Source organism: Sinohyriopsis cumingii, chromosome 6, assembly GCF_028554795.1.
Source record: "Sinohyriopsis cumingii isolate HCF-2022 chromosome 6, ASM2855479v2, whole genome shotgun sequence".
Classification (NCBI taxonomy): Eukaryota; Metazoa; Mollusca; class Bivalvia; order Unionida; family Unionidae; genus Sinohyriopsis; species Sinohyriopsis cumingii.
Genome location: NC_142966.1, coordinates 100,940,011 through 100,954,134, shown reverse-complemented (window position 1 = coordinate 100,954,134; position 14,124 = coordinate 100,940,011). Strand labels below are relative to the sequence as shown.

The window sequence follows — 14,124 nt, the reverse complement described above, 5'->3', positions numbered from 1 at the left end:
GGGTATGCATAAACTTTCATTCTAATACCATTTATTTAAATGTTCAAAATCATTTGAACCCATCACCATGTAGTAAGCGTTTAAGAATGCTGATCCCTTGTAAGTCACATTACTGATCTATCTAAATATTAAAATGTCTTACAGAGAGAGAGAGAGAGAGAGAGAGAGAAAGAGAGAAAGAGAGAGAAACAGAGATTCAAAGCACAGTGCTCAGTCACAATTACTGGTAATGATCACCCTTCTGAATGAAAAACCAACCCTTTCCCCAAATAACCTCTGATGGTTTGAGTATTAGCTGTATATGGTAAAAAATTAACAAAATAGCATCATACATTTGCTGCAGAAGCAACCAGATGTTATACATATATTCTGACCTGCTATTCCAATGCTATATAAGTACTCTGATCTGCTACACTAATACTATACATGTACTCATATCTGATACTCTAATGCTATACAAGTACTCATATTTGCTATTCTAATGTTATACATGTACTCATATCTGCTATTCTAATGTTATATGTGTGTGTGTGTGTTGGATTTTTAACACAGCTTTAAAAAAATTCAGTCATATCACTATTATGTCTGCAGTGTATCAGTTTATAGTGATGTCTAGCACTGGGGTATCATGCTGCAGACATGTAGATTGATGTCCCAACTAGCCACATTATCCTGACACCAGACTGACAAGTCCTAACACGATCCTCTTAATGCTCAGCATCATGCATGAGAATGAAAACATGCAGCTGATATTACAATTTGTAAGAGTCTTTGGAATGACTCGGCTGGGGTTCGAACCTGCGACATCCTGCATCTGAGGCGGATGCTCTAACCATTAGGCCACTGACGCGGTAATGCAAAAACATGTAGTCTATCTGCTATTCAGATGCTATATATGTACTCTGATCTGCTAGTCTAATGCTATACATGTATTCATATCTGCCATTCTAATGCTGTGCATGTACTTGTATTTGCCATTCTAATGCTGTGCATGTACTTGTATCTGCCATTCTAATACTATACACGTACTTGTATTTGCCATTCTAATGCTATACATGTGCTCTGATCTGATTCCAAATCTAAACTACGCACATGTACTATGATCTGCTATTATAATGATATAACTGTACTCATATCTGCTATTATATTATACATGTGGCTTGATATGCTATTCTAATGCTATATATATAGTCTGATTTGTTATTCTAATACTATATATGTAGTCTGATCTGCTATTCTAATGCTATATATGTAGTCTGATTTGCTATTCTAATACTATATATGTAGTCTGATCTGCTATTCTAATGCTATATATGTAGTCTGATTTGTTATTCTAATACTATATATGTAGTCTGATTTGCTATTCTAATGCTATATATGTAGTCTGATTTGCTATTCTAATACTATATATGTAGTCTGATCTGCTATTCTAATGCTATATATGTAGTCTGATTTGCTATTCTAATACTATATATGTAGTCTGATCTGCTATTCTAATGCTATATATATAGTCTGATTTGTTATTCTAATACTATATATGTAGTCTGATCTGCTATTCTAATGCTATATATGTAGTCTGATTTGTTATTCTAATACTATATATGTAGTCTGATCTGCTATTCTAGTACTATATATGTAGTCTGATCTGCTATTCTAATGCTATATATGTAGTCTGATTTGTTATTCTAATGCTATATATGTAGTCTGATCTGCTATTCTAATGCTATATATGTAGTCTGATTTGCTATTCTAATACTATATATGTAGTCTGATCTGCTATTCTAATGCTATATATGTAGTCTGATTTGCTGTTCTAAGATATGATACAGAGTAATATTACCATCAACACTCATTCTTTATACATTATATAGTTCTGTTTTACAAAATCTCAGCACAATATTGGTTTTATGGTACTAACTAAAGGTAATGTTACAGGCTTTATGCCAACACATAGAAACATACTACACAAAATAGTGAAAATATTGTAAAATAATTTAAGGTGTAATGTATACACAGGCCTCTTGCAAAAACAATTGGGAAATATCTTGATGTCAGCTAGTGTCAGATGCAAGTTTCATTAGATTTAAATGCTGAAATTCTTGCCAGCTCACACTCTGTAAAAAGGATTTTTTTATATTACTGTAATTAACCAGTTACAGTTCATTTACTAGTAATGTATTACAGGTAACCAGTTAAGTAATTAACTGACCTTTCATGCTGAGAATGAAAACAGCAGCACACAACAGAGTGCCTTACCTGAGACTATACATTTGAAAATTTGAATAAAGGAAGCAATATTTGTTAGATGTTTTGGAAGGAAGGCTTCAATAGAATTTGATAGTCTCTGTTTTATCATCTGGTCATGCTGAAACAGTCTAATCCTGTACACAGTGACATGATAATGTATGGCATTTCTGACACCTATTTCACTGAAACAGCCTAATCCTGTACACAGTGACATGATAATGTATGGCATTTCTGACAAATATTTCACTGATGATGACAAACTGCCATTTTGATGTAAACATTTACATAAATAATGTCAAACACATAGAATATACAGACAATAAAGATTCAGAATTTGTTACATCTCCAAGCCAAATTAATTGTTAATCAGCTTACGCCAGCAACAACGATAGAGGTCGATCTTCAAAGTTTCCAAAGTTTCTAGAAAGTTATGATGGGAATTATCTTCTTTTTGCTTAAGTTCTTGGACATGAGAATAACTTTCTTTTGGTGTTAATTCAGTAAACCCTAATTATGGCAGAGCAAGGACTTGAACCTGGATCCTTTGATGAACTCATGTAAGGCTATACCATGAAGGCTATACTTAATATTTTTCATGGTTTATAAATGTGTCCTCATTTTTATCCCCTAGCTGTTGTTCCAAAAAGCACTGGACTTTGTGATAAGCTCTATCAATCCCTGTCTGTTCATCTGTCTGCTACTCTATCTCATGCTATACTGCTTGACAATAATTAACAAAAGTTGATACATATATGTGATAATAGCAGGCAGGAAAAAAAACCCCCAGAAAACACATAGATGAGTTGAATTTACAACTCTGGGGGTTGGGTTCAATGGCATTTTATCAAAACTGCATTAATTTCTTTCTCAAAAAAAGTCTGCCTATATGTGGGGAAGGAATTTTCCTCAGGGACATGTATACTTCAAGTCAAAAAGTAAACCAGAATGGAGTAATTTGAGATTAACAAACTGGTGATTTTACGCGATACTATTGATTTTTGTGTATTTTACACTAAATTAGATTCCTCATTTAATTGCATAATCAACAGTGAGCCTGGTCAAAAAAGGGAATTTTATTACCAGATTCTACGCCCAACAAATTATATCATGTATGCCATGATAACAGATAATATCTTTTACATGATGTAAATATTTACTTGGTTGAAATGGAAAGAATTGACATATTAATTGTAAAAACCTAGATCCATCAATATAATAGCTAAAGGATGAGATTAGTATGGATTTCATTGCAATATGGTAAATCTATGGACATACATTGAAATGCTAGGTATCTCCTGTACCTGGAGGTGTCAACATATGACTGCTTGAGGACAGTTTTGGATAATTGCAAATACCTGATCAGTGTTTTACTGAATGCCTGGTTTCCACACTTTTCTAAAGATAAATGTCCAGGCCATTTTCAGGTTTTTTCCAGGATGAAATTAGTTTTTTCAAGGTTCAGACATGACTGTTACTGAATGGTATTAAAGAACATTTTAGATTATGAAACATGCATTTTCTAAATCTAAAGATGTTCCTGTTTCAAGACGCTCCAAACCATCTTTGTCTGAAAAGATGATCATGTACAAAACCATAAAATGTATCACACAAAACAAGTTTGACAATATTCCTATAAATTGGCATGTGAAGTCATTTCAATGTATGAAATAAAAATTCTAACTTTACTTTGCTGACTGGCATTATGTTGCTATGTGGAAACAACATAATGAACATAAATTACTTTTGTTTCCTTTCAAACCTTTAATTCTAAAGAATTCTAGAACAATATATATGCATGTTATACAAAGTAAGCTTTTCATATCACAGTATGAAAAAAACAATGAATGAAAAGTATTAGAATCTTATCGTGTAACGAAAAAAGTTTAACCATCAATTAATCTGTACCAATAAAACCCAAACAAGCTTTTTCAAACAACCTAAACTCCTTAAAAGGATTTGGCTAAAAATCCATCATTTAGAAAACATTTACAAAAGGGTTGATTTAAATTTTGACAAAAGACCTTCAAAATTATTGTTTGTTGTATAAACAAGGACTGAATTTTCTGAAAAATCATGTCTTTTTGTAATTTGATAAACCAGTCCCCAAACCTGTATTGATACAGGGACTAGTATCGTTGTTTAATATATAATACAAGGGATGACAATTTCCCATTTCTCCTGCATCCTGTTTAAGATCTGAAACCAATGCTTCAAGCTACATGCCACTGAGTAATAGTTTTGCACCAAAGTTCAGCTCTGAGATTTCACATTTTGGACAACAAATCTGTCTTAAAACGAACAGGAGTCCTTTTTCTAATATGGGTTTTCTCTGAATATTCTCACCCCATTTTTCACATTTGGACATTTGGGATGTGTGTAGAGTCAGCAACTGCATGTTGAAATTTGGAATTTGCTGCCACCGTGTGGTAGCGATATAGGGTAGTCGCTTACCAGCGGGCCTAGAAAATTTAAGTGATGTATATCAACTCATACCTGCATGAAATCAATATGAAAATGGTTGTGTTTTCTCAGAAATGGCAAGTATTATAACAGTTATGTCTTTAATCTGCAGATGGACTAGACGAAAATACAGAATAGATGAAACCTGACCTGGTACTCGCCATTTGCACAACTAGTCACATGACTTCATAACTCTCAAACAATGACTTTGGAAGTCAAATAGTCATGTGATATCTACAACAAACTCCTTTTAATGTTGTACAAAAATTAAATTATATTAAATGAAAGTCAGATACCTTTTGTAAAAACCAGAATAAACATATAATTGTCAATATTTATTTCGAGAACAATGACAAGAAACCTGTTGCTATCGCAACAATGTGGTAGTCAGATTCATCAAGCAGAGATCACATATCAACATTGTAGTCATGTGATACAACAAAACCCTGGTAGTTGTTCTCGGAATAAATACAGAGGACTTTGTGTTCTTTTGTTTTTTTAAATAATTTTTTAAAATATTTTTTTCTACAACATTTGAAATGGGTTATTAGTGATAAAATGTGACTACCAGATTTATGATGACATGAACATGTGGGTTGTGAGATATGTGTACTAGTGTGACTAGTAATGCAAATCATAATTACCAGGTCAAATTTCACCAACACCTTAGTTTTATCTTGTCTACTAGATGAATCTGATGTAATGAGTGTCTGGGTTGACTCAAAAAATATGTTTTTATCAAGCACTCAGATGATCCATACTTCAAGCACTTAATATTCTAGTCAGATCACGATAAATTTAACTCATGATCAGTTCAGTTATGACTCAATCACATAATTGTTTAGAGCTTCGAGTGGTGGTGGAAAATTCCTCATTTTTTCCTGACTTTCATCAATATTTGCAAAATTCAAAGACTTTTCATGGTCAGGAAAAAATTATCATTTCTCCTGACTTTTTCCCAATTTCCCCGTAGCATGGGAACCCTGTGTATGCTAAGACTGATACCTTTTTTTGAGAGATTGGCATTAGGTGCCCTTGACAGTTTGTGTTATTGGCATTTCTCTAACAAAAGTCATTGTTGATAAATGTGTACATAGATTTACATGTACTTGGGTAAAGTTTAGGAAAGATAAGACAGAATCCAATTATACAGAAGAGTAAATTCTTCTGATAGCCTCTCTCAGCAAAACTAACAGAACAATAAGTTCTTCTGACACCATCTCATAAAGTCTAACAGAAGAACAAGTTAAAATTCTCGTGCAGTTCGATATCAAAAGCAGCATCCAAATAGATTGTCACTTTTGTGTGTAAGAATTTAAATGATACAATGTGAAGAAGCATAAATGTCACAACCCTATTGGGATCACAGTTGTTGTTGTTGTTGTTGCTGTAGGGTTTAACGCCATTTTTCAGCACAAGATAGGCTATACATGGCGGCCAGTATAATTGGTGGAGGAAGAACCCTGGAAAACCCCCGGGAAGAACCACTGACCCATGAGAAGCTACTGGCAGGCTTTCTCACGTACGAATGTTAACCGAGGCTGAAACTTGAACTCACGCAGACAGAGTTGAGATAGCAGTGATCTCTAACGGTGAGCGCTTTAGACCACTTGGCCATTCGGGGCACCTGGGATCACAGTAAGTTAATGAGTGTAATTCAATGTGACATGCCATCATAAAAAACAACTTAAGAAAAAGTCAATATGCCATGCTGGTATGCAATATGCAATGATATCATTAGTTATTATTCAACAGAAATAAGGAGACATAGTAAAAAAAAAAAAAAAAAAAACAGTAATGAGATCTGAGACAGACAGTTGGAGTGAATAACCTGACACAAAGTTATTACATTCAAGGTAATATCTGCACATGTCTTAATAAGTGAAAACCACATTGTTTTTCGTCAAAACTCACATAAAAATATTCATTATAAGCACATCGATTTCTATCCCATCATGCCATGTGGGAAGGAAGTGACTGCTAAAATCTGCCTCAAACATTGTGATTGACTGACAACTACAATGATCTCTCATTGTATAAACTCTCAGTATACCAATGCCTATTTTGTGAAATGTGTATGGTAATGGATTCCACTAAATTGTTCGAATTTTGTTTTACCATTGCTAATGAATAATTTCACTAGATTTGTTTGTTGGCTAATGAAAACTATTTATAATGTGATTTTATATCATTAAATACACTAGTATTATGTCTTGATGTTTATTTAAATGACACAAAAATCTGGCCACCACTAATTTTCTGGTAAAAATGTACTGCATAATCCATGAATAAAAACACATACTAGGAACATATTTGATATCACTGATGGGTGTTTATTGTGATGAGTTTTAACAGTATGGAACTCAAATAATAATTTTTAAGTGCACAGTGCAAATGAGATATAATATGGTATTTTTTACCAACGAGTGAAGTTTCAAATTCTATTAGAAAACAATGCCAATTGAAAAACATTGTGCCATTGGCAAGTATACAATAAAATATATCAGGACAACTCATTTCAGACAATTTGGGTTGAGATATGTCATTATGAATTGGGTTTGGCGCATTAGTACATTACTAGCTCTATAGTTTGGACTAAAACGTAGGTTTTAAAATAATAAGATGACATGATGCTACATTGTGTTTAATAGTCCTCTATATAAGGGTTAGTAGGGTATGGTCAACTCTGGACAGATTATTGACCAATGGGTCTCAATGACCCAGACCTATGGTCAAGGTATGCATGTGGATCTAAACTTCATGTACAGAAAACATTATTTGACTTACCATAACCATTACCTCTATCTCTTAGCCCCCAGAATCTACAGGTTTCTTTTTTACCCCAAGTGCAAGTAATCTGCAAAGTTTGGTTAAGGAGCAATGTTATTCTACAAAAACCCATTTTTTTAAGCAATAGCTACCTTGACCTTTTGATCCAAATTCAATAGGCCTGTTCCATATTTTAACTGCAAGCCTTCAACAAACAATTTAGTCAAGGTATATGACCCAGAACTAAAGTTATTATGTAAAATGTTTTTCTTTTTTCAGTCCATGACCTTGACTGCTGAGCTTTTGATCTGCAAACCAATAGGCTTCTTTATTATGCTATGTTTAAATCATTCACAAACTTTGCTGTGTGCAGAAAAAAATATTTTTGTCTTTATGTCACAGTGACCTTTGGCCCTTTGACAGGAAAATCAAATGGCTTATTCCTTAACACAAGTGCATGCAATCCAAAATGGTTTGGACCAAGCATGTGATATCGAACTATTGTGTAGTAATGATTTTTCTCTTTTGTCAGTTTTCTTGATGTTTGACCTTCTGAGTAGATGCAGACAATTCAAGTTACAGCGCAGAATCAAAATCGGCAACAGACGGATGGACATCATAACATGGTCCACTCTACCTTAAGGCAAGCATATAGAAAACTGCAAAAAATGTTAGGAAGGTAAAACCCTTCAAAGCAAACATTGACCAGTTGACCAGGCAGTATGTATGAATATATATATATATATATATATATATATATATATATATATATATATATATATATATATATATATATATATATATATATATATATATATATATATATATATATATATATATAAAATTAAATTTAAAAAAAAGTGCATATTCTAGATTCACCTTCTCAGCCTACAGTGGGTATGAATGCAAATTATGTACAGCACTACCAGTAGTTTGAAATCCACTGTAAGCCAAACAAACGTGGATTTTGATCTGCAAGTCTCTCTCTCTCTATATATATATATACCATTTCAATCCATGCTTGGATGCCAATTTTTCCTTTGGAAAGGGGGTTTCAAATTCAAAGCTTGGTTTTATTTTAAACATTAAGCACAAAACATCAACAAAGGAAATGCTTTTTAAACTACTTTGCCTGACATCTTCATCCTGGGTGGAGGTTGGGTTGAGGGAGGGAATCAACAGCTCAGAGATTAAAGTTTAACAGCACTGTGCACTTAAAAATAAACTCTGCCAATCATGTTCCAAAATGGATCAATATCATTATCACCTTAAGAGATACTGCCTAACTTTTTATGCACGGATGCCAATCAAGTGACTACATGAAGCAGGCAGTCAACCTAAACAACTGACAGATTACCTGACTTTGTTTGAAATGCAAGAGAAAATAAATCTCTCCACTTTGTGATGGAATCTGAACTCCAACAGTTTTCCATCTGCTCTGCAATGATCATGCCAAAATTGCATTATAGGAAGCAAAGTTTTGTAACAGTGTTTGTGGTGGGGTGGGGAAAGCAATGCCATTTCCAAGATTGTGTTAAAATACATTTTAATCATCATTCCAATCCAAGAGGGTAGGAGTGTGCTGAGAAAGTCATAGATACTGTACATGCTAAAGTTACTCTGCTTTATGTGTAAAGGTTTATACCTCAGATGTAGAACAATCAATAAATATGTGGTAAGTTGTTTAAACTGGTTTCAAGAAAAAAATCCTTTTCCAGAAATGTGAAATCAAATTTCAGCAACTATAAAATATACATTAACAACTTTAACATGCAATAGCAATAATGTCTTTACAAAAACTGAATTTCTCAAAATAATAATGCAAGACAGCAGATCGATATCACTGAATTCATTTTATGAGGGTAATAGTGAATCTGTTCACCATATTGTCAAAACAAAGGTGCTTGTTATCAGTCTGTTTCAAGTTAAGCGAGATGTTGTGGGCCACAAAGATTTTATACCTACGTTACATAGGTATCATTTACTACCATTTATATGTTTACATTTGTTCTGCACTCAAAATTCCAGAAAAGAAATGTATGAAAGTTGTTCTTAAAGAGAAATTAAACTGACTGGCAATCAAGATTATAGACAAAGTTTTGTGTGAAAGGAAACTCAAAGACTAAGGATGTATTATTTATTTTACATGGCTGACCTACCTGGTGCTGACAATGGTATGGCTGTAAAATGAATTTAGTTACAAGATTTTATTTTAATTTAACGACTGTCACACATTTATTATCTTTGATTTCTAAACAACTGCACAATGACTTTTTGCATAAGTTACATAGGTACCTTAGATCAAATGACCGTATGTGTGATATCTTACTGAGGTAAAATCACTCAGAACTGTGGCAATTTCAGTGTCTTTTTCTACTATACATTTTGTGATGTTTATAAATCCAACATGTTATCATTCATTTATCCATTTTTTAAATAAAATTTCCTCTATCTTAAATGATGTAATTTTGAACAGGGATAAGCCATAATTTAATTGAAACTGCAAGTTCTCAGGCAATTGGTCAAAGCAAACTGAATCAAACCAAAGCCACACACACCATAATGTCAGTCTATACGTCTGTCATTCCATCCAGCGATCTGGTCTAACTATATCAGTACATACCTATCCTGAAATCCACATAGCCCTCTCCTCCTGACAGCACCAGCTTGGTTCCTGTGGGGTTGCTGACAGGTGTAGCTTCTTGAAGTGGACCTCTCTCATTCTTTTCTGATTCCTCCATGAAGGCATTACCAAAACTTTGCCTCTTCTTTCCTATAATGAAGAAAGTCTGGCATCAACATAAATTAAACCCCCAATTTTAATCACTTCTGAATGAGTATGTATGTGTGTGTTTACAGGGTTTAACGACATATCAGCACAACTCTGGTTATAAAGTCCCAGGTAAAAACTAAAGAATGGTGTTCATTTTGCTCACAGGTAAATATACACCTGATATTCTCACATCCTGCTCCTATACCAATGATGGAGACAAGTCTACAGTTGGTCGACATGTGTATTTTCTGATTATTCCCATACTAAACACAAGTCTGACACCAATCCGGTGAAATCTGAAAAGTATTTGACTTCATACAGAGTCCAGCAATGGCAATTACTCATACAAAATTCCTGGAAGTACAAGGATTTGTCAATATGTATCTAGTTTAGACGATAACCATTTTATATACCAAGTTTCACCATGATCAAAAAATAAAATGCAAGACAAAAAGGGCAATAACTCTAATAAAACTGACAGTTCAGTAATTTTTTAATACATGTATGTCCATATTCAGATTATGATCATAACATGTAGGGTGATCCACTGAAAATTGATATTAGTTGCATTCACAGTATTTTGTCAGACACTGCTTCCATTTCCAAGGGTTAGCATAAATCAATCTTTTAAAACAACCATTTTAAACAACTTTACCAGGTTTCAGTGAACCATTCACAAGATTCTGTTAAACAGCCAGAAGCAAAAAGGGTAAAAATTTGCAGGAGTGTATTGATTTATTGATATTTGCATTTTAAGATAATTACTATATGTACCAACTCCACTGTAAACTGCAGAACCAATTGCATTCACAAGAACTAACATACAATGAATTCAGCTGAAAAACAAAAAGGGCAATTACTCTAACAAAAATTGTGTCATTTGTTCATATGCCCATTTCAAATGATGACCATAACATGTACAAAGTATCACTGCAATTCAGTGAATACAGTATCTACTTAAATTCACAAGATTCTGTCATACATTATACCAGTTTGCAAGTAAAAAAATCTAAAATCAAAGAAGCAGTGATGGCCATAACATTTGCCATGTTTCAAAACAGATCACTAAAATCAGTGACACTAGATACATTCACAAGATTCTGCCATAAACAACACTCAGCTACAAACCAATATAGGCAATGGCCAAAATTATTAAAAAAATTTGCAGGAACACAATAATTTATTGAAGTGTTCATGCTGATAACATGTACTAAATTTCAGTGATCCATTCCCAAGTTTCTATTCAACAGCTTGAAATAAAAAGGGTAATCACTCTATAAAATCGCAGGAGCAAGTGCTTTGTTAATATGCATTTGCAAGTGATGACCATAATATTTACCAAGCTTCATGGAAATCCATTAAGAACTGGGGGACTAGTTATGTTCACTAGGTCATGTGAAAGGCATTGATGAATGCAAGGATTTCTATGTAGCCTTGCCTCTATTGGTAAAGCTAAAAATACCTAACATTCTTTATGAACATAAACTCTTTGGAATAAAAATAAATATGTTCCTATAAGATAGGGAAATGTAGTTCCTGTGTTATTACTTGGAAACTGCAGAGATCCCCATTCTATAAAAATATCTAGCTTTGATGGACATGAAATTTCAAAAATCAGACATGTATCCAGTACAGACCTTGGACCACTCCTGTGGTAGGGGACTTGCTCCTGGGTCAGAGTCAGGAATTTGTCAAAACTCTCATCCTATTGATCATGTATACATTTAATGGGCATGAAGAGATGAATTTGCATATGCATTCAACTCATGCCCTGGGGCAAGTCCCGTGCTGAGATTTCCACCCTATAACCAAATACAGGTTTGAAGGACATGGTGAGACAAAATAAGACATATGTCAGATACTAACTTAGAGGTATATGCCCCAGGTCTAAAATTTGTAAACTGAAGATTCCCACCCAGTAAAATCGACACATTTAATGTGAAAGGGGAGATGAATGAACATAAGAATCCAATACATACTCTGTGCCATGCCCCCTAAGGAAAGGAACTTACCTCAGGGTCAAAGAATAAGTTTCTAAAAGGGTTTCCCAAATGTAATTATTTCACAACTATGTATAATTACAATTAGCAAATATAGCGAATTGCTCCAGAAGATTTTGTTACCAATTTTTCTGCTAAAGAACCTGGGTTCCATTTGCAATTACCATGAAAACCCTGGCAAGGAAACTAAGGAGATCCCCACTTATATGATATAAAGAGAAAGAGACATGAATGAAATTTTGCAAATTGGCCCCTGGGTCAGGCCATACACCTAGTTGTATAGCTTTGAAGTGCGGAGATATGCAGCTGACCTAATTCTTGTTATGTATTGTACAACAATTTTATTCATGTGATTTTTAAAAGAAAAACAACAATAGAAAACTATGTCAGTATTTCTTTGTGTGTGTGTGTGTGATTAGGATTTTTAACGTAGCTTTCACAATTTTTCAGTCATATCGCTACAATGTCTGCAGTGTGGCAGTTTACAGTGATGTCTAGCACTGAGGTATCATGTCACAGACATGTATCATGAATGTCCCACCCAGTCACATTATCCTGACACCAGGCCGACCAGTCCTAACACTAACCTCTTAATGCTGAGTGCCTAGCAAGGCAGCTGTAAGTGCCATTTTTGTAAGTCTTTGGTATGACTCGGCCAGGGTTCGAACCCATGACCTCCTACTTCTGAGGCAGATGCTCTAACCACTAGGCTACCAGAGCGGTCTTTTGTTGCTAATTTAAAACAGGCTGTCTGTCTTAATCTTAGAACCTAACTCTTCCCAACCAACTGCTTCGTTGTCTGTAGAAAAACAATTGATACTAATGATGACAATTTTAATGATGCTTCTCAGATATACCATATATACTCTTATAAGTCGAGTCAAACTGCAAACAACAAAGATCCTGATCTGCCATAGCTTACTATACCTGCAGACCAGGGTCTCTGCTGTTTGTTCTACTGATTACTGCTAACAAACTGCACAGACTCAGATCTGCCATCGTATAATGTGATGGCAAATCTGGGTCTGTGCAGTTTGCAGCTGGACTTGTCTTACAAGCGTGTATATACGGTAGGCATTTTGATAACATAAAAGAAATAAAACACAGCTACTATGAACAAGACTGATAATTGATGAGATTAGAGAAAAGGAAATTATTTGCACAAAATTAGCATCAGCTTTCTATTTTTAGTTTCATGATTGAGATATCATTTACTTTTGCAGACATGCTTTATATTCCTCAAGATGAGGCATCAAGTATCACATATACTTGTTTATTAGTCGAGTCCAACTGCAAACTGAACTCCTCCAGATCTGTTATTGCATAAAATACTGGCAGACCTGGGTCTATGCAGTCTGTTAGGGAGTAAACCACTAAAGCTGATTTGATCTGCTGATGCATTAAGCAATGGCAGATTAGGTTTTAAGCTGTTTGTACTTGGACTCAACTTTTAAGGGAGTATATATGGTATATTTATGTTACAACACAATCAGAATGAACCTGATAACAAAATCTTGTGAGAGAAATTTTATTTCCAGACAACATTCAAAATGGAGTTTCTAGCATCTACAAAGGAGTTCCAATGTAAGCAGAGCACTAAACTAAATGTGTAAGAAAAAAGAGAAAGGATTTTAAACATATTTTTGCATTTCTGATGAGGCTGATTATGATAATTTTTAAACTGGCTGATTCAAAGTGGGTTGATCGAAGTGTAAATTGGATCAGTAATGGATTATCTCTACACATGATAAATAGTCCTCCTAATGGATCTGGTTTTCAAAGGAAACTAAGTGGACCCGAAGGATCTGGTGTTAAGGTTTATCAAAGAATGAACAAACTCAGAAACAGATCATGTCTCGTAAACCTAATGAAATT

The 14,124-nt window shown here is 34.1% G+C and overlaps 1 protein-coding gene across 17 annotated transcripts in view; it reads right to left on the bottom strand.

Annotated features, from left to right (window-relative positions):
- The window catches only part of LOC149797568 (C-Jun-amino-terminal kinase-interacting protein 4-like), a 243,704-nt gene that overhangs the window by 25,438 nt on the left and 204,142 nt on the right, over nucleotides 1-14,124 (bottom strand). For 15 of the 17 annotated variants that reach the window (XR_016421848.1, XM_089962454.1, XM_089962453.1 and 12 more), the window contains 2 exons: nucleotides 10,100-10,249; nucleotides 9,636-9,656 (listed from right to left, as the gene is read on the bottom strand). Coding sequence is in view for 16 of the 17 variants with exons in the window: in XM_089962454.1 (XP_089818580.1) it covers nucleotides 9,636-9,656; nucleotides 10,100-10,249 (171 nt within the window). In the remaining variant the exon portion in view is untranslated. The remainder of the gene's footprint in view (nucleotides 1-9,635; nucleotides 9,657-10,099; nucleotides 10,250-14,124) is intronic. The other 2 variants (XM_089962445.1, XM_089962446.1) reach the window with 1 other exon arrangement.